The following is a 21136-nucleotide window of genomic DNA, read 5'->3' on the forward strand; positions in this document are numbered from 1 at the left end:
AGGCCATGATGTTACAACCTCATCATACAAGGATCCTCTGCGAAACACATGCCCGCAGAAAGGTTAACTTAATGCCTGCTGTCAAAATACAGCATGTTCTTGGGGAAGTCCTAAAAATTATACAGATTTTCTTCTCTGGAATGATATTGATTTATTTTCTGTTTTTCATTCTACATTTCAAATTAATGTCAGAATAACAACATAAATGCAGAAAGACAGCAAGGCCGTTCTTTGCCCAGCTGAGATACAGGGATACTCTGCTAACAGGTGAATTGACCAGAAGAAAGTAAAGGGTAGAATGCTGATCGACAGGTCATGTGACATTTCTAGACTGACCATAAAGGAAAGACAACAGGACTCTGCAATTATTTTGGAGAAGAGAGAACTTGAGTAAATACCCATTCTCTTTTGCAACAGTTAACTTAAAACTTCACTCCTAAAACAACAAACTTCTTTCCCATTTACTATACAATTGTTAATGCTTATTTGCATAAATCCTAAATATCTGCCCAAGAACATTATGAATTTATTTTATTGCATATCTACATCAAATTCTGGGGCCCATGTGTATGTCTTTCATCTACAGAGTAATCTATAGAGGAAAATAATCCAATGAATAAGCATATCATATTACACAGCTCTAAAATTATTGGGTGTCACTGGGGTATTTAAGAGTGCTTCAGAATTCAGATCTTCTCCTTCAAGGCAATCTCTTAATTGGTTGAACAATTTAAATTTGATGCAATAAATGGGAGCTTGGGTATAGCACCACTACACGGGATAAAGGTTTCATACTAGATAAGGGATAAAGGTTTCATACTAGATAAGAGTGCTCCAAATAAAAGTTTTATTTGTTTATCTCAGCAGAATGAAGCACCCTCTAGTAACTATTAGAAAATGTATATTTTAGGCACCAACAGAAATATTACATACAATTCAGTAAAATCTTACAACAGCCAAATTATACTCTATATTTTTTAAAAATTAACCATATGAAAAGGTATACATTTTCTATTGTTACAACTGCAAATTTTCATCTTTTAAACTATAGGATAGAATGCAAAATGCTATTGGTGAAAGATATTTGGTATATTTTCTGAATTCATATAGACTGACTACAGTTGCCATTAGATCTACACCTTAACCAGAGGCTCATATTAACTCACATATAAACATGCTGATGCATATGGGCTTCATCATTCACTTCAGTGGACAATTCTGGTCATACAGTATAATGTAACGGCTGAGCTGGGTGTTCATTGAAATCAACTGGAAAATCTTGCAGTAGAGGAAGTCCGCACATACATGTTAGAGTGCCTGAATCAGGCTACATACATTTAAAAAGTCTGTAAATCAACTAAATATTGTAGAGTAATAATAAAAAAATGAGCATCCATTTGCTTCTTTTCCTAAGAACTGCTTTGTCCATTAACAATTAACAGTTTCAGCATTTAGACCTGAGCAAGGCTCGCCACCATTTTGTGCACTAGGATTGTTACATTCCCGACTTCGTCTCCGCTCTCCTCCAGAGCATGCTGACCAGCTGGACCAACAACTCCAATTCCCATCTACAGCAACATCTAGAGTGATGTTATAAAAAAATCAGTTTTGCCATAGTCATAAGAAAGAATTTTTATAGGTAAACAGTGAGCCAAATTCAGTCTTGCTTTACATGATTTCCTTCTGCTAGTTCTGTTATAGCCTTCTTTAGACTAGACATTCTTACACATGTCACACCCTCCTAGGCTTAATGGTTACTCTGCATGCACCAGATGTTGAAGAGATGGGTTTAACAACAGGGAAGACAGATTATTATAATTCATCTGAGTTAGAATTGATTCATGTAACTTTTGGAAGGTCTTCTCTAATTTCTAAACATGTTTCAGAATGTGACTATTTGATCCCTCACTGCATGAATGTGCTTGAAATGACTGGTCCAGATTTGACAGCTCTGGACAATATTACCTCCAGTGCCCACTCCCTTGTGCACTTTCCCCTCTTGGATGAGTGTTAATCCATGCTCCATCAAGCCCACTGGTGCCAGAAGGGCTAAGAGAAGTGCAAAAGAATTGTATGTTACTACTTCCTCAGGTACTTTTCACTAGGAATGAGAAATCACACAGCAAATCCCAGAGAGCATGGACTAGTGGAGATGATCACAAATTTACTGTGTAATGACTTAATTTCTTTACCTCAAAAATGGTAACCCACATTTCTAAAATGGCACTGCACCATACTACGGTGTCTGCAAATCTGTCCTATCTTTTTTGCACTGTTAGCAACTCTGACAATTGGACTGCTAGATTCAACAATTTAAGTATTTTTTTTAACTCAATAGGTCATAACAACTGAAACTGGAAACAGGGTGCTATTTTCAGTTGTCTTAAACTTGAAAGATGGGTCTTTACTGAAATCTGGATTAATGACTGTAAAACAGAGGGCAACCTTCACTAACAATGTATGAAAATATTACACATGTGTGAGATAAATTCTGCTTGGATTCTATGGCATACTAATCTTTTTTAATGACTTCAGTCATTGTAAGTGGAATATCTTAGCCAAGAATTTCCATTTGTAGATCATACAGTAACAGGAAAGTTTGTAGACAAGGGAATTAGAAACATGATAATGTCAGATATAAAGTAAAAATGAAAATATGGAATTTTAAAATAAAATCTAAAATGTATTGACATTTCTTCAGAAAGAAACTGCAAAGCAAAATTCTTGAGGATTCATGCAGGTGTAGGTGTATCTGTAGAATAGTCCACACAGGTTCATGAAACTCTGAAAAATCCCAGTAGAATCAGTGGGTTGGATCCCACATTATTTTCAATCAGTTCAAAGATCACTGACGGAGGGGATTTTCATCCAATCTTCCCATATTGTGTGTAGCACTGGGGAGGGAGGAGCTAAATCCGAGGGCCAGCATTTCAAGAGGAGTGGTGGTGGTGGGGGAGTACAGCAGAGAAAAGGAGACAGGAAAATCACAGTGCATGACCAGAGACATGATTTCATAGACAAAAAAAGTCTAATAAGCCCAGTGAGAGACTTTGGTTTATTTAAAATTTGTTTAAAATATTTCTATGTCCAGAAGAGCAGTTCCCTCAGAGCTCTCTCAGCCCCACCTACCTCACAGGGTGTCTGTTGTGGGGAGGGGAAGGGGAAGGAGTTTGTAAGCCGCTGTGAGACTGAGTGAAGAGCGGGATATAAATTCAATCTCCTCCTCCTCCTCCTTTCTCAGATTCATACAGAGTCTTCCGCCAATGTCACTCTGCTCATCTTCCTGTCCACTTCATGTCACCCAACTTCCTACTAAACCAATGAACTGGGGGCCTCACAAAGTGTGGAAGAGGACACCAAGTAGCAACTCTGTATATGGTCCCAGTCAGCCAATTATTCCATGCAGCTACAAGGGCCTCCAGGAGGCTCTCAAAATCCCCCAGAGCCACCTGGAAACTGCAAGGATCCATTTATCTCTACGGGCGGACCATCCAAATCAATCCACTGCCCCTGCAAGGAGGAAGCAGCAAGCTCAAACATGTCTTAAGAAGACAGTGATCTGACCAACAACAAGGGCTGTGTTGTAAATGTTGAAATGTAGCAGAGCATGAGAATGAAACAGCGAGAGGATTACATGACTTCCCCCAAGAACACTTTCTAGAACTGGTTTGTTTTGACAACAATTTTTAGGGAAAAACGTGTGGATGGAAAATGAAGTAATAAGTTATTTTTCTTGTGATTCTATTTGCTTGTTCCAAAAAGGAGCATTTTTTCCTGATTTCTCTTACCTGTCCTTTGTGTGATCTCACAGGCAACGCCTTGATGCCCTATAGGACATAGACAGTCACAGCGAGTTCCTGGAAAGCACAGAAGGCAAAGAGAGTTGTACTTGAGCACATCCTAACATGCACAAAACTACAATTAAGAAATAGCTGAAAATATTTCAGTCTTCTGGCAAAAAAACAAAATAACACAATGCAGGGGAGGGGCAAGAATTAGTAGGGATAGGCACGAACTGCATTTTTTGTGGTTTGGTTTGTGGTTCATTGGTGAACCATGAACCAGATCATGAACTGATATGTCGGTTCGCATATCTGGTCCTTTTTGCAGGGAGTGAAAAGAAGGGATTTCCAAACAGCTGAGTGGTAGGGACAGCCACTCAGTTGCTTGGAAACCCCTGCTTTCTGCTCCCCATGGCTTTTTGCAGGGAGCAGAAAGCAGTGGCTTAAATGGCTCTGACCCATTTCAACCAAAACAGCTGTTTTCGTAAACCCCTGTGTCAGGGTCTTTAGTCAAGTCGCACAACACAGCGCTTCATAAGAAGATAACTGTTTATTGGTTTATTGATAGATCCAGTACTAGAGACACGTTTACAGCTTGTGTCAGGAATGGCCGCCTATACAAGGGCCTCTGACTTATAGTAGAATCAAACATCCCCTCGGTAAGCATAAGCCAATGGATACATCTCGTGTGGGCGGGCAAAGCAAGCAGGCAAAGCAAAAAAGCCGTTAACTTTCCCAGCCGAGTCAAACTGCAGCTGTAGCATCTACAAGGTCAAGCATAAGACAGCAAACACTTGGTGAGCCAGGGAGAGCTGAGACAGAAAAGGGGAGGGCACCCCTCCACATTCCAGACTTATGACAGGGCTACCTGACACCCTGCTTTCTGCTCTTAATGAACCACCACGAACTGTATCAAAATTCATGGAAGTTCGTGGCAGTTCTTCAGTTCACCAACATCACTTCATGAACCGTGAACTGGCCAAAATTCATGACAAACTTTAGTTTATCAGCCGGTTTGTGCCCATCCCTAGGAATTAGTTCCAGCACTGTATTGGTCATACACATACCTCTTCACAAAGAAATGCTGGTCATAATACAGGAAAGCTGATATTATATCTATGCTATGGAATTTTAACTGAGAGTGCCCTTAACTTATAACCCCAGATCAGTACAATGTAAATTATGTTTCATCCCCAGTATTCCTGTTTGGATGTTATTACTCCCATGTGTAAATCAAACTCCAAAAAAATATGTATGTGCTATTTTTGTTTCCTTGCATCAAACTTTTCTATACAATCTATATATCTAATACCCAAGTCGTCCCGTCTGTGCGGATCGCTAAATCCGCACTCCGGGGCGACCTGGGGGGCAGGGAGATTTTTGGGCACACGTGGGGAGGTCCCCACGTGTGCACAAAAATGCTAAACCTTGAAAAAAATTTCGGGGGGATGTTTAAATCCCCCCGAAACTCACAGAGCGTCCCCTGCGCACGCGCAGGGAACGCTCTGCGAACGCCGCCGCCGTTTGAAAGGCGAGCGGCGAGCAGGGAGAGGGGGCCCCTCGCTTTGGAGCGAGGGGGGAGAGAGCAGCGAGGGCCGAGCGGCTGGCCATTCGGCCCTCGCTTCGGAGGGGGGGAAGGGTAGAGATTTACCTCCTCCACAGAGAGCAGCGGCTCCTCCTGAAGCAACAAGAAGTTCCGGAGCCGGCCTCGCCGTGGGCGGCCGGCTGAAGACCGGCCTCGCCACCTTTGCCTTGCCACTGTCGCCGCCGCCACCGAGCCGGGCGGGGGGGGACCGGCCTTGCTGCTGCCGCCTCCGCCTAGGAGCCGGGTGGGGGGGAAGACCACCCTCGCCGCCGCTGCTGCCGCCTCGGAGCCAGGCGGGCAGGGGGCAGAACCGGCATCGCCGCTGCCACCGCCGCTTCCGAGCCGGACGGGGGGGAGGACCGGCCTCGCCGCTGCCGCCTCTGCCTCAGAGCCGGGCGGAGGGATGGGAAGACCGGCCTCGCCGCCACCGCCTCGGGGAGATTGAGGGGGGGTTGGAGGAGACGGAGCTCTTCTCCCCCCCCGCGAGTATCGCGGGTCCCCCTCTTGTGTATATCATAAGCCACACACCCACAGCATGACATGCAAAGGTATTTGAACCGTAGTCAAAATTATTAGAAATGTAAGGTTGGCTGAAGGGTCCCAAATCTGTATTTTGATACCATCTACCATATATGTAACAGCATAATAAAGTCTATGGTCATCTTATTTAGTGTATGCCACAAGCATAGAAAAGGATGTATCAAGATTCACCATGTCAAAGGCAAATGCAATACATGTACCAAAGAATCTGGAATACTTCTGCATAGGTTGCTTCAGATTCCTGGCATGCTCATCCTCAGCAAGAGAGGGCAACTTAACTCTCATCAGAGCATAGTTTTTCTTATTATTAACCCCCAGCCTAATTTATCTTCATTAAGAAGAGAGCGGATTCCAACCAGTGGTTTACATGCACTAGACTTAGTTCCTACATCTCCATCTTAAATAGGTATCATGCAGCAGGGTAAGGAAAAAGTCTCTGCCTAAGACCTTAGAGAGCTGCTGTTAGTCAGAGTAGACAACACTGGACTTGATAGACCAATGAGCTGCATCAAGCTGCCTTGTAGGCTACACTTTTCTTTTCTTTTTTGCATTCAAACAATTATTTCCCCCTATGCATTTAAGCCTGTGTCACCTTTAAAGTCCAAGCTGCCCAAAATGATAACAAGAGAAAGCACCCAATGCAGAATCTCTGGCAATAGTAATGATAACAATCTCAAGTACTTGCAGATGGTATTTCATCTTCTAAGAACTGGGAGAAACAGAAACTGGCCAGACAGCTAGTCATCTTGCTCCGCGTGGCAAAGCTATTTCCGAAAGAGATTCTGAGCAGATTGCAATTTTGTGTTTTATGCATAATTGAGTTGGGAAAGCCGTCTTAAATGTAAATGACAAAGATTACATTCTACTTGCTAAAGAGGTGTGCTGTCTTTATCTTGTGGCACTACCATGAAACAATAGTGACATTTGAATGTTGATAACATCTTATTATATTTTATTTATAATATTTAATGGAATGGATCAGAGAAACTAAAGAAGAGATTCAGAAAAAACATCACACTCTCCTTTGTTTATGGAGATAGGACAAGAAAAATTAGAGGTCAGATCTCACCTTTCAATATGGGGGTCCCATTGCCCTGGCATGGAGCACAACGACAACTACTGGTTTCCTGTTGGAACTCCTCTAAGGCCCTCCTCATATTTTGCTTCAGGGTATTGACATTTGCAAAGCTGGTTGCAGTCACTAATTCATAAAGCGGCTCTACCTACAGGAGAGAGGAGAAGAGCAAAAATTATGGTAATACGCTCTGTATAAAATGCAAGCATTTCTCTGTTAAGGTAGTTCAAGCTACATGTTCGGTTTTTATCCTATGCAGCAAAGGCAGGTTTCCCTACTCCTATTTGGATGTGTCAGTGCAAACTCTGAAGCATGGGAAGCTGATCCATCCCTCATTCCTAAATATTGTACAATATGGCACAGGTTTCAAGCATCCTTCATGGGTATTGCTGCCTGTGCACAGCTTCCTGTTCTCCATATCTCCTACAAAGGTAGTGGATTAGGAAAATGTAGTCTTGGGTGCTCTGAAAATATAGACCAAGCCCAAACCCCAAATCTTGTGCAATGAATTCTGAAGCACCTGAGAAATAAATTGAAATAAGAACTAAATGAAGGTAAGGGTGGGGTAGGACTAAAGGTTAATTGTAAGTAGAAACATTTCTAAAGACAGTAGTGATGGGGGAAAAAAACTTTATAACCTGTGGCTAGATTAAGAACAGGTTCCAACACTGCCCTGTAATGGGCATGAGTAGTCAACATTTGAGACTGCACAGGTATGAAATCTCAGCTTCTCTTCCATGAAAAGAATAATCAGGACTCAGCCACTTGGTATATCACTGAAACCAAATCTCTCAGTGAGATGGTGAAGACAGCACATACCTTTGCGATCGCCTCTCTCAGTATGCCCAAGAAGAGCATTACACTCAGGAAGTAAGAACTTTCTGGTGGTACCTGGCCTGAGAGAGATCCAGCTGTCCTCAACCAGAGCCATGGCTTTTTTTGGTCCTGGCCCCTATCTGGTGGAACTCTCTGCCAGAGAACATCCATGCCATGTAGGATTTGTTACCTTTCCATAGGGCATGTAAGGCAGAGATGTTCTGCCAGGCATTTGGTTGAGGACAACGACAGTATACTATGTAGTCTCATAGTTTCCACTCTCCGCAAGCCCGCCCCTCTCCCTCGGAGGCCTGTGAAATTTGAATTTCCCCCACCATCTTGGAATTACTATATTACACTGATTAATTATTGGTGCTATGTATTATCTATTTATTCTTGGTTTTAATTTTTAATTATTCATTGTATGTTCTTTTCTTGCAAGAAAGGGCAGCCTAAAAATCTCATTAAATTCAAAAAAATAAATAATTGTCACTGCATGTGGAGAGACTTCACCAGTTCCTGGAATAGGGTTGCCAACTGTACTTACCCCTCGTGGCGGGGGAGCCTCGCTGAGGTCCGGGAGTTCCTGTAGGGCGCGTGCGTGCCAGAAGCACGTCACCAACATCGCTGACATTGGGGGTGTGGCCAAGCTCGTCGGGGGGGGGAAACCATATGGGTTCCCCCCCGACGAGTTCAGCCCCGCCCCAAACGTCCGCAATGTGGCTGCGATTCCCCGCCCCCCGGGCCCATTTGGCAACCCTATCCTGGAAACATGAGTGGATCAGGAATGGTGAACTGCATTGTCACAACTTGGTTATGCAAGGTCAGAGGCTTGTTAAAAACAAACATAATTTTTTCCACCTCATTTTTTTGTCTAAATTAACCCTGAATAAAAAAATTTGAAGCCCTTGGGACTGACACAGGCATCTTCTCAGTTCTCTCGCTCACTTCCTCCAAGAGGGAAAGTTGTGACCAAGTCACATGTGTTGGGATAGCAAATCCCTAACTAGACAAAGAAACTCTTGCCACATGTTGAATATTCAGTTATCCAAATTGTTGTAAATGATAACACTTTCGAAAAGATTTCTCTCTTTCTCATTTCAGACTAGGAATAATCCCAACAGAGCCATCTTGAACATAACTATAATTGCCTCTGCCTGCTTTCTTTGATTGCATTTACATTGAACAAATGTATGCCCTTGGTGGGAACCAAATTAAATGTAGTAACAATACATCCTAGGGGCTGCAATGTACTTATAGAGCATAAACTATTAGAGAGAGAGCACATTTATTAATACAAATGTGGTCACATTTATAAATAATAGCATTTATGTGCTGCATTTATAAATGTGCTCGCATTTATAAATAATAGCATAAACTATTAGAGAGCTAGCACATCATTTATAAATATTTTATAATATAAATAATAATTTATAGCATTTATGAATAATGGCATAAACTATTAGAGAGAAAGCATAGTAGTCATATACCAAGTGCCATCAGATACATTTCTAGCAGCAGAGGTTTACAATGCTTTGAGTTTTCCATAATGTTTGGATAATGTGCTCAGATACTAGGTAATACATAGTAAAACCTCATTTTTGCTCCATATTAAGAAAAAATATCATGATCTATATTATAAGAATAAATACTATGGTCAGATGCTTAATTATAAGCAGAGTGTGATTTTGAATTAGAAATTCATAACCTGAGTACTGCCGTAGTATCTGATCACCAACCCTCCTCAAATAAAAGCTTTAAAAGCAAATGTGAAATTTAATACATCAGGTTATCTAGCTTTTCAATCAGCTAATTATGGATTCTTCCATCTTGCTTTCATATTTTTTTTACAAATTCAGTTCGAAAACTTAAAAGTCATGTTCTGAAAGTGTATCAGTTTCCAAACGCTTTGTACTGCATACAAAATATTTGCTAATAGAACTGCATATGTTTTTATGCAACCTTCATCCGGATGATTTCAGGGTTGTACTGAACAGCCTCTCCCCATTCTCTCATCACTTCTGATGTTGGCAGGTTTTTGGAAGCAAGACCCGTAACATGCTCACTTGCACCTCCACGAACAACGGCTACGAAGTCCTCCACAAACCTCTTTTTAGCCTTGCTATCTATAGAGAGAGTAACAAAACATTTGTTCAGTAACTGGTTCACACATGCATGTGCATCATTTGATGATTTCTATGAGGAAATGGGGCATCACAGATTCAAAGGCATTTACCAAGATGGTTCTGTGTAAACTTAACAATCATGGAATAAGAGGACATTTCATCAATTTGAAACTGCTAAAAAAGAGAAAGGAGAGGATAGGAATAAGAGGGCCTTTTTTCCACAGAGGAAGGAGGTGAGCAGTAGGGTCCCTCAGGGAACTATGTTGGCACTGGTGCTATTTAAATTATTCATAAAGTACCTAGAACTGAGGGCGAACAATTATGTAGTGGCAAATTATTCAGGATGGTGGCATTATGAAGAATTCCAAAAGGACTTCTCCAAATTGGGTGAAGAAGCATCAAAATGGATGAGCTGATGAGCTGGCAATGGCAGACCGAGACTAAGACCTTAAGGTTGTGGTGGATAGCTCTCTGAAAATGTTGACTCAGTATGCAATGGCAACAGAAAAAGGAATAATCAGGAAAGGAATGAAAATGAAAATGAAGCTGCCAGTATCCCTGGTGCACTTCATTTGAAATACTGTGTACAGGACTAACTACAGCATATTTAAAAGAATATTGAAGAGCTAGGAAAAATGCAGAAAAGGGCAACCAAAATGATCTGAAGCAAGGCTCAAGGTGGTTAACACATGTGAAGAAAGGCTAAAGCATCAGAGATTTTCTGGTTTAGAAAAGAGGTAACTGAACGGTAACACGATTGTGTAAAGAAGGTGGAGAGAGATACATTTTCTTTCCCCTTAATGCTAGAACTCAGGGTCACCTTATGAAACTGACTGGCAGTAGATTCAAGAGAGACATAATCAGGGGTCGTTTCGTAGAAAAAGAGCTAGGGGAACTCATTAGCATAACTCATTAGCATATGCCACACCCCCTGACATCATAAGGCCCGGCGGTGGACCTGCAAGGCCGGCGGGAGTGCGAGGAAGCCCCACCAAGGCCCTCCCTGGCCCCAGGCAGGCAGGGGTGGGGAGAGGCAGGGAGGAAGCAACTTACCCTCCCTCTTCTCCTGCCTTCTCCTGGCTGAATGGGGGCTGGAAGCGGGGCGGCTGGAAGCATGGGGTGTGGCTTCATCGTGTGCCCTGCCCCCACACCTCACCCGGGGGAACTGCGATCCCCCGCGATCCCCCCCGAAATGACCTCTGGACATAATAATGTCCTATTTTACACAACAGGTAGTGTGTGAACTTTTTTTGTCAAACTCACTGCTATGAAGTGTGGTGATGGACATGAGCTCATATTGATTTTAAAAAAGGGTTGGGCAGATTTACGTGTGGTAGGTCTATTGCTGGTCATTAGCCTTGAGAGCTGAATGGAGCTTCTGGGTTCAGAGGCTGGATGCCTGTGATTTCCAGATGCTGGGGAGCAGCCAGCAGGTGAGGACTGCTGTTGGCAGGCTCAGTCTGTGGGTTTTGCTGCAGAATCTGATTAACCACTGCTGGAAACAGGATGCTGCACAAGACAGGCCATTATTCTGATCTAGCACGGCTACTCCTATATTCAAACATCAGGCAGGACTTTGTCCATTCATGTCATTTCAAATCCCATGTTTTTCCATGCAATCACTCAGTTTATACATTTATCTAAAGGTAACTGAGAACAGGCTCAAAAACCATTAGTAGTCCTGTCCCCTGAGGATACCAAATGTCACTGGATATTGAGTTCATACATAGGAGAACCAACCTTTAGTACACCATTAATACATTCAAAATAGCACGTAAAGAAATTATGACTGTTAATGCTATTTTGTTTATTTTATATTAGGCATTCCATAGATCACACTGAAAGGCCATGTTCGAAAAGCAAAAGTAGCATTTATTTTTACAGTTGTTTTTCTAAGGAAGTTTTCTTGTATAGTAATAAAAATAAGATGATAATATTCAGGGAAAATAAAGTTTGATGCTCCATGAACAGCACTGGAAAACAGTTAACGTCATAGGTTCTCCTGTAATAAGTAGTTTGTGTTGTGCAATACTTTAGGTGTTGTCATACCCTGGCCTCTTTCTTTAATTGGTTTTGTAAAGCAAATATTCAACCTCCACAGTCCAGAATGCTAAATTCTGCTCACACGACCATCACAAACCATCAGATGTTCAATTGATTCTCAAAGGTGATTTAAGTCCCATGTATGAAAATGCTTCTGCCTGCTATGATCCCTGCTAACAATGACAGCTAGGGTTGCCAGGAAGGGCCTGACAACTGGTGAGAGATGGGGGAGCCAGGAATTTCCATCCAAGGCACAATGGCATCATTTCCAACATGACCCAGAAGTGCCGTCCTTGTGTCAGGGGTGACACTATACCAGAGAATTAGGGATAAATACTACAGCATCATCTAGCATGATGACACCACTTCCTGGTCATGCCAGAAGTGACATCATCATGCCAGGGCCACCAATAATGCCCCCCAATATTGCCAGGAGTTTCCTCCTGCTGGCTCGGTTGTCAGGCTTCCCAGTCAAAACACTCAACAACGTTCCTTCAGAAGTTTCAGTTTATTGAGAGTTAGTACTTGAGACACCCTGAACTCTTGTGTCAGGAATGGTGGGAGAAAGAATAGCCTGTACAGTTATACCCCTTTCAAACCAGACCCCCTGATGCAGTGAACCCAATAGGCAAGCCCCTGTAAACGCAGGCAAAATACAGCAGTTACATTCCCAGTGGGAAAGGTGGACCCGGCAGAGCCGAGCCTTCAAGGACACCAAACAGATAACAGAGCGCAGCAGATGAGATGCAGGGGAAGGAAGGCTGAAGACAAGGAGAGGAAGCTGGGCACCCCCCACATTCCACACCATGGCAGCATTAGTGGTGGCAGGTCTCCCACTGCAGCAGGAAGGTGGTAAGCTGAATGGCAGCAATTCATAGTTATTGTATACCTGAATTAAGAGAGTTTACATTTGCAAATTTCATCATTCCAGGAAGTTTCATTATACTGTTATATTTTGTATATTAAAATCTCTTTTAGAGAAAACTTCTTTATGAAACAAGCATTTTTATCAATGAAATTAAGAATTTTATCAATGAAAGAAACAAGCATTTTTATCAATGAAATTAAGCGAAATGCATATCAAATTGTAAGAATTTTTTTCACGACATGATAAGTTGTATGCTTACCTCCAATTTCTTTTAAAATGATGTCACAGCCTCCAGATGATACAACTGCCGTTAAAGAAATACGGCGAATACTTACATCAGCTCTAAATCCCATACGTGTACATAACTTGACATCATCTAAAGAGAAACCTTTAAAATAAGAGTAAAATTTGTATTAAAATAAAGCCTGGTCTTGGATCCAGAGTTACCAAGAGCATACGTGCTTGCGTGAAAAGAATGGCACCAAGAGCCTCGACTGTAACCCCTCCTGCTCTGCAGGATCCCTTGATCTTCTGGAGGGGGGGGCTACAAATAGTACAAAGAACTAGAGATCTTACCTGGATGGGTACAAATGCCTTCCACCAGAAGCACCATTACTAAGTTATTCTTCCCTCACCCCAAGTAATTTTTCTATGTATTTTTAAGAAGAACTGGTGGCTTTCTCTAGATTCATAAGTTATGCATTATTTACCTTATGGTAAACAGTTATGTGGCATTTAGAAACATCATTGTCTTCTAACTTACAGTTTGACAGTCATGTGGGATGCAGGTTAGCATGCATCAAGTTCTCACCTTTCCTTACTTCTTCCTTTGTTCCTTTTCTACATGTTACACAGAAGAAACTTCACTTTGGCTGCATATCAATGACCATGTTTTGGGCTGATACAAGGCTTCAGCTTTCACTGTAATAATTTGCTCCTACATGGGGATTTTAGGGTGGAGTCTGGGTAGGGTTTGGGGTGGAGAGAGTCCTCAGCAGAGTATATTGCCATAGAATCCCCCCTCCAAAGCAGCCACTGTCTCCAAGGGAACTGATCTCTGTAGTCTGCAGAATTGTTGATCTCCAGGCCCCACCTGGAGGCTGGCAAACGTATTCCTAAGCATGGATTTCATAATTACTGGGTCTATGTAGCCAAACTTAATCATTTGAAAGTCCCATCAACTGCAGAGATCAGATCATGTAACTCCCCTGTTGAAGTCAATGAGGGCACAAAAGTGCTCAATATTTGGCTCAATCATCATATGTATTATTTTTAAAAGGGTTATACAACAACTCTTTAAAAAGGGTTATACAGCAAATCTAGATTCAGGTGGGTAGCTGTGTTGGTCTGAAGCAGCAGAACAAAATTTGAGTCCAGTGGCACCTTTAAGGTCGACAAAGTTTTATTCATGGTATAGGTTTTCATGCGCACACACCATTTCAATGTATCTGAAGAAGTATTTGTTGTTGTTCAGTTGCACAGTCGAGTCCGACACTTCGCGACCCCATGGACCAGATCATGCCAGGCCTTCCTGTCTTCCGCTGTCCTCTGAAGTTTGCTCAATTTCATGTTCATTGCATCTATGACACTGTCTAACCATCTCATCCTTTGCCGTTCCCATCTTCTTTGACCTTCAATCTTTCCCAGCATCAGGGTCTTCTCCAGTGAGTGCTCCCTTCTCATTTGGTGGCCAAAGTATTTGAGCTTCAGTTTCATTATCTAGCTTTCCAGGGAACAGTCAGGGTTGATTTCTTTTAGGATTGACTGATTTGATCTTCTTGCAGTCCAAGGGACTCTCAAGAGTCTTCTCCAGCATCATAGTTCAAAAGAATATGCATGCACACAAAAGCTTATACCTTGAATAAAACTCTGTTGATCTCAAAGGTGCCACTGGACTCGAACAACAAATATAGTTTTGTTTACATATTTATTTCTTATGTCCACAAATATGGTTATACTCTGCATGAAAGACCTGATTCACAGTTTGGGGGTACTATTAAATCCAGATGGAAGCTGAGGTATCTCTCCTCTCTAGCATACTGCACCTTTAACCAACTTAAGTTACTAACTGTAGCCCTTACTTGTTAAATCCAGAAAGTCATTCTGCAAACAGTCAGCCTCCTTTTGCCAGTGGGTAAACAAGAGACTGGCACTTTGTTCTACACAACAAGCACTAGTCCTTGTGAAAACACTATCAGTCAAACGAACAATGTCAGACAGGGGATTCATCCCAGTAAATTATTTACGGGTTCTTAAGAGTTCTAAAACCTAGATGATTATCAAAAAAGAAAAGAAAAGAATTTAAGTACTAGAATACACAGAGAATAACAATGCCAATGGGCTTAGAAGGGTGTAACTTGGCTTTGCATGGCACTGGTTAGTCACATAACTACAACAAATTTTGTTGTAAAAGATTCTAAAGATTCAGAATCTTCTGTTATAGAAACAGGCACTAGGCACTAAGAACAATGAAATATTCTAAACAGTTTGTATACCTTCTTATCCAAATAAACCACATAGCTCCAATACCTAATCCTATATAGCATATTCATTTTTCCCATAACCAAATTTCCACTGTATATCAATAAACATTAACAAATCACCAACTACATTATAAGGCAATCAAATATATAAACCACATCAGGAAGCAACATAAAAACCAGACAGTCAAACAACTATGGCAAAAGAAAGAGGTTTTAACTAGACATCTAAAAAAATCAAAGGTGTGGTTATGGTAAGCTTCTCTCTAGATTGGATTCCACACACACACACACACACAAAATCAGGATCTGCCACCACCAACAAAACACTACTTTGTGTAGGTGATCTTGTTTATCTTGATAATGGGAATGTAAAAAAATCTTATTAATTCTTCAATGCTTAGGGGGGATCATACAGGATAAGAAATTATCTCAGGAATATCTTTCTTGTCCCTGGAGATTGGTTGCATCGTATTAATTTAGCTTTTCTCAATGTACTTCATCCCATGAAAGATTCCAGCTTCTTCCTTAAAATGTTAATATGTGTAAGTGCAAAAGAAATTAGGCCCTGAAAGATGTCATTCAGCTGAATATAAAATGGCTGATTCATCCTTTGTGTAAATAATAACTTCATCTGTTAGACTGACGGAGTCAAAGTTGGTGGGCATTAACTGTATTGTGTACAACTGGTAATTTAGAATGTGTTGACCATGCTAACCCAGAGCACTAGATGTTAATGGGCTCTGTCTTTGCAAAATCTAATAACAGCCAATATTTCGATAATTCAAATGGACCACAATTCTTGGAAAAGTGGGAAATAACAGGCAACTACCAATTACTTCCTCAAATATTTTATTTATTTATTGGATTTCTACCCTGCCCTCCCAGCCAAGGCTGGCTCATAAATATGGTACTTGTGAGATACAAATGCAAGTACAGAGTCCATCCAGTCAAATACCCAACAACAAACATTATTCCACCTCAGCTCACCACTGTAGACACCTACAGAGCCACCTCTGCCAACTCACCTGCCTTCTGAAGCTCTTCACCATTCATGATCAAAGTATAATCATAAATGCCACCAAGGGTTGCTTCAGTGATATAATGTGTTCCATAGTCTCTGTAGAGTTCTCGATATTCCCCATAGCTATACTCCAAAGGTAAGCGAAGAAGTCTCTGGAAGAACTCATAGTGAAGCATCAAATCTCGAGTTTTCAGTCTATACTTGGCAACTTCCAGCTCTGAATGTCCATGGATAAATTTGCTAGACTGCATAAAAAGCAAATGCACCAAACAGAAATAAGTTATTCCAAATATTCTAGCACAGCATTATAGATTGGTTGTCTTCAGACACCTTTGTTTGTCTGTGATGGACATGAATTCACCTTGTTATGACCAAAGAGTGATTGAAGGCTTCCTGGTTTGGTATCACGTTCCAATTTGCTGTAATAGGCAAATGCAGGTATTTGCACAAAATTGAATTTGTTTCCTTCCCATAAATTGGGATCAAGTTGAAGTTTGGACTATGAGTTTTTGAGTAGGAAACTGGTTTTCCCTGGAACTTGCATTCAGATGTCAAAGTAAATTACAGTAGGATAGAAAGCTTCTTAAATCATGCTGTGTGCATGGGGTGTGCGTGGGGGGGAAGAGGCAGGGGGGAGGGAGAAAGTATGTGAACACAACATCAGTAACTTGTGTTCATACTCATCACAGAGAATCAGAGGTTTGTCATGACATCTCAAAGTGGGATGTGCATGTGTGTGTGTATACATAAACATATACATATGTATGAAAGATTTGCCCTGACCTTTATGGCCCAACCTAACCTGATCTTGTTATATCTTGGAAGCTAAGCAGAGTCAACCCTGGTTAGTACTTGGATGGGAAACCACCAAAAGAGTCCAGGGTCACTATGCAGAGGCAGACAATAGAAAACCACCTCCAAATTTCTCTTGCCTTGAAAACCCTACAGGGTTGCCATAAGTTGACAGTGACTTGATAACAGAAAACGAGGGGAAAAATGAAAGATCTCTGTTGCTGTTTGCAATATGTACTAACAGCATATTCAGATCATGAATTAACCATACAGGAAAAAGTACCTGTAACTCTTTCAGACATTAAAGACAGATATTCTTCAAAAAGCACTGACAGACAAATGCTACATTCCTTATCTGTACATGTGTATGAGTCATAAGAGAAAAAAACAAGAGTCAGGCAAAAGCCTATGGATTTTGGTCCACAGATATTTAGATTCATATTTGCCTGAACGACAAAGATCAGAAAATTTAACAAAAAGTAAGCATCGAAAATCTCTTGCCAACAAATATGAACATTGCCAAATGCATGGATTCATATGCTTCATTTGTAAACATGAACCATCCAATCTAATTCAGGCATTTGAAAAACAGTCTTCATTCATAGTCCTGCCTTTGAATAATAACTGAGCTTCCCATTTATATTGCTATTCCTGTTCACAGGGGTCATTTCATAGAAAAAGAGGTGCAGGAGCTCATTAGCACAACTCATTTGCATATGCCACACCCCCTGACAAACGGCATGCATGCAAGCATGCCTGGGTTCCCTGCCTGATCTTCTCCAGGTGCCCTGCAGCTGTGGGGCACCAGGAGAAGATCGGGCAGGGAACCCAGGCATGTTTAAAATGCCTTTCTTTCCCTTCCCCAGATGGGGAAGGGAAAGAAAGGCATTTAAATCCCCCCCCCACTTCCCTGAGTTTCTTTGCAAAAATGGAGAGGGTCAGGGGGAAAGGGGGGCATGTCTGCCCGCCTCCCCTTCCCCTCCCCAGCCAACCCGCCATGGCAGGCTGGCTGGAGAAGGGAAGGGCAGGCAGACAGACATGCCTGTGTTCCCTGCCCGATCTCCAGGTGCCCCATGGCTGCAGGGCACATAGAAAAGATCGGCAGGGAACCCAGGCATGTTTAGAATGCCTGGGGAAGGGAAAGAAAGGCGGTGGGGGGGGGGCTCTGCAGGTGTTCCCTGGCCCATCCACCTGGGCGGGTGGGCCAGGAAAGGTGGGGGGCTCCTTACTGCCGGAGTGCCATTCCAGCACGTTCCAGCAGGAAATGACCCCTGCCTGTTCATCATGGGAATGAATTCCTGCCCTCCTATTCAAACCTTATTATGATGGTGGTCTCTTTTTTTACTTTAAAATTATTGACATGAAAGATTAAAGTCAGCATTGTTTATTCTGGTTGTATATGGGATACTGGAAAAATGGAAGACTTCAGAGCAAATATTGTCCCAGTTCTTAAGTACTAAGTGGACTGTGCTTTGAGTTGGAAGAAATCCTGTAACTTTGTGGGACTAGCCTATCTATAATGATATTGTTTATATTTTATGCAGCATACACTACTTTCCTGAAAAGAGAATTCCGTGGCTGCATCAACTCTTCCAAGGTGAAATGGCTTGCTTCAGTCTATAATTAAACTATGAAAAGCCTGTAAGCAGTTTTCATTATATATTACTGTCATGAGTGCTTTGCAGTTGAATAGGTTGGTTTCTTTACTTCTATTGCTATTTTCTGAACTGACAGTACCTGTCTTGTTTCACCAGTCTAACATTAGCGGGCCTTGTATGTGCATGCTGACATCCCCCTGGAAATTGCAAGGACAGAACAGCAGTTGTCTCAAAGACTGCTCCTGGAAAAACAGAGTCTGAAGAAATCATGATCGTAGAGGCCTTGTATCCAGCCATCCCCTCACATAGTGATATACCATGATGAGCCAAGGATATAAAGAAAAGTGAAATCGTGGCACTTCAGCCACAATTGTACTGTGTACTTCAGCATAATTTTTTGTGAGATTTGATTCATGAAAGTACATGCTGAGGTAAACTTGATTAGATTTAAATGAGACACTTGGTTTCTATTTTACTTTGCGGCAACAGATTTGCCCCAACCTAGATTACCCAGGTTTAGGGATGCCAGCCTCCATCTGGGACCTGGATTATATTTTCCTATACAGCCTCCAGGTGGGACCAGGGGACCCCCCAGAATTACAGGTCATCTCCAGACTACAGAGATCAGTTCTCCTGGAGAAAAGGGACATTTTGGAGGGTGGGCTCTGTGGCATTGTACCCCACTGAGGTCCCTGTCCTCCCCAGGCACCACCCTCAAATTTCCAGGAGTTTCCCAACCTGGATCTGGCAACCCTACCCCCCCACCATCACCTGCCAGGTGGCCAGGGGGACTCAGCAACCCTTCCAGGCTACCTGATTTCAGAAGCAAAACTTGATTGGTCCTGGACTGGGAGATCACCAAGGAAAGCCTAGGGCTGTTACTCAGACATAGGCAATACCAAATTACCTCTGTTTGTCTCTTGCCTTGAAAGATCTATGGGTTGCCATAAATTGACTACAAATTGACAGCATCTTCCACCATCACCATAACAGACTAGCACAGCTACTCTTTTGAAAGTCATATCACATAACATATATTTATCTGATTCAAATGTGAATATTTACATAGTCTATTGAGATCTTTTTTTACCATGCCAGCCCCTTCCCTGTATACATACATAAATACATTGAGTCCATATATGCGATCTACTATCTATCTGAATCTTCCTCTACTGACATGGTCTCTGATATTGTGCATCATGTAGAGGCCAAACAAGCAAGATGAACAAGTGTCTGGATTCAGGCTGGACCATACAGGTGGCAGGCACTGCAGAAGATGTTAAAGAACCGGAACAGATGTTACGTGGGTGAACAAACAAACAAACAAACAAATAAATAAATGCAATTTTAAAGCCAACAGGCCAGATGCATTTACCTGGTAATTTTAGTGTAAATTTTTTCAGTTTTAACAAAAATATTATTTTTGTTATTAAACTCCATTTGTTTATTTTTAAACAAAAGTATTGAAAGATATTTGTTGTTGTTGTTCAGTCGCACAGTCGAGTCCGACTCTTTGCAACCACATGGATCAGCTCCCGCCGGGCCTTGGGGTCTTCCGCCATCCTCTGAAGTTTGCTCAACTTCATGTTCGTTGCATCGATGACACTGTCTAACTATCTCATCCTTTGCCGTCCCCGTCTTCTTTGACCTTCAATCTTTCCCAGCATCAGGGTCTTCTCTAGTGAGTGCTCCCTTCTCATTTGGTGGCCAAAGTATTTGAGCTTCAGTTTCATTATCTGGCCTTCCAGGGAACAGTCAGGGTTGATTTCTTTGAGGATTGACTGATTTGTTCTTCTTGCAGTCCAAGGGACTCTCAAGTGTCTTCTCCAGCACCATAGTTCAAAAGAATCTATTCTTCGGCGCTCGGCCTTTCTTATAGTCCAACTCTCGCAGCCATACATGACTACTGGGAATACCATTGCTTTGACCATGCGGACTTTTGTTGGCAGGGTGATGTCTCTACTTTTTATCATGCTGTTTAGGTTCGCCATCGCTTTCCTCCCAAGGAGCAGGCGTCTTTTAATTTCATGACTGCAGTCACAGTCTGCGGTGATCTGGGATCCCAGGAACGTGAAGTCTGTCACTACTTCCACGACTTCCCCTTCTATTTGCCAAGGAGTGATGGGGCCGGATGCCATGATCTTAGTTTTTTTGATGTTGAGCTTCAAGCCCACTTTTGCGCTCTCCTCTTTTACCCTGAGGTCCTCTTCACTTTCTGCCATCAGAGTGGTATCGTCTGCATATCTGAGGTTGTTGGTCTTTTCCCCAGCAATCTTAATTAAGGTATTAAGCACAGATTTTTTAAGAAAGGGATCCCGTTCTGGAAAATTATAGACCCATCAACCTTTTGTCCCAAGAAAACACTAGACAACAACTGTAAAGTAACAATTATCAAATTCAAACAGGG

General features: G+C 42.0%; 1 protein-coding gene across 1 annotated transcript in view; it reads right to left on the reverse strand.

Moving 5' to 3' along the window:
* Window positions 1-1428: 1428 nt before the first annotated feature.
* Window positions 1429-21136, reverse strand: part of C8B (complement component 8, beta polypeptide) — a 54832-nt gene continuing 35124 nt past the window's right edge. Inside the window, exons 7-12 of the mRNA XM_015420261.1 lie at window positions 16344-16584; window positions 13095-13223; window positions 9761-9924; window positions 6977-7130; window positions 3789-3857; window positions 1429-1580 (exon numbers count right to left, since the gene is read on the reverse strand). Coding sequence (XP_015275747.1) covers window positions 1429-1580; window positions 3789-3857; window positions 6977-7130; window positions 9761-9924; window positions 13095-13223; window positions 16344-16584 — 909 coding nt within the window. The remainder of the gene's footprint in view (window positions 1581-3788; window positions 3858-6976; window positions 7131-9760; window positions 9925-13094; window positions 13224-16343; window positions 16585-21136) is intronic.

This window comes from Gekko japonicus, unplaced genomic scaffold (genome assembly GCF_001447785.1).
Source record: "Gekko japonicus isolate JY-2015 unplaced genomic scaffold, Gekko_japonicus_V1.1 scaffold284, whole genome shotgun sequence".
Taxonomy (NCBI): Eukaryota; Metazoa; Chordata; class Lepidosauria; order Squamata; family Gekkonidae; genus Gekko; species Gekko japonicus.